At 65.8% G+C, this 342-nt stretch overlaps 1 protein-coding gene across 1 annotated transcript in view; it reads right to left on the bottom strand.

Moving 5' to 3' along the window:
- The window catches only part of LOC119586776 (acrosin-like), a 12,720-nt gene that overhangs the window by 4,821 nt on the left and 7,557 nt on the right, over positions 1-342 (bottom strand). The window contains exon 9 of the mRNA XM_037935497.1: positions 16-167. Coding sequence (XP_037791425.1) covers positions 16-167 — 152 coding nt within the window. The remainder of the gene's footprint in view (positions 1-15; positions 168-342) is intronic.

Raw genomic sequence — 342 nt, 5'->3', positions numbered from 1 at the left:
TCAATACTCACTAGCCCCCAGCGAGCCCCAGCCGGCGACGACCGCCGCGCGATCCTTGAAGTCGCCGTCGGGAGGGAGGCAAACGGGACCCACGCCGGCCGACCACTCCAAGGGCTCCTCGAGCGTCAGCAGAGCGATGTCGTTCGCCTGCGGGTGCGGGAGGGAGTCTGCGGTTGAGGGAGGGAGTCTGCGGTTGAGGGAGGGAGTTTGTGGTTGAGGGAGGGAGTCTGTGGTTGAGGGAGGGAGTCTGTGGGTGCGGGAGGGAGTCTGTGGGTGCGGGAGGGAGTTTGGTGGTTGAGGGAGGGAGTCTGCGGTTGAGGGAGGGAGTTTGTGGTTGAGGGA

The sequence above is a fragment of the Penaeus monodon genome, chromosome 22 (assembly GCF_015228065.2).
Source record: "Penaeus monodon isolate SGIC_2016 chromosome 22, NSTDA_Pmon_1, whole genome shotgun sequence".
In the NCBI taxonomy this organism is placed as follows: Eukaryota; Metazoa; Arthropoda; class Malacostraca; order Decapoda; family Penaeidae; genus Penaeus; species Penaeus monodon.
This window is presented reverse-complemented; position numbering and strand designations above follow the sequence as displayed.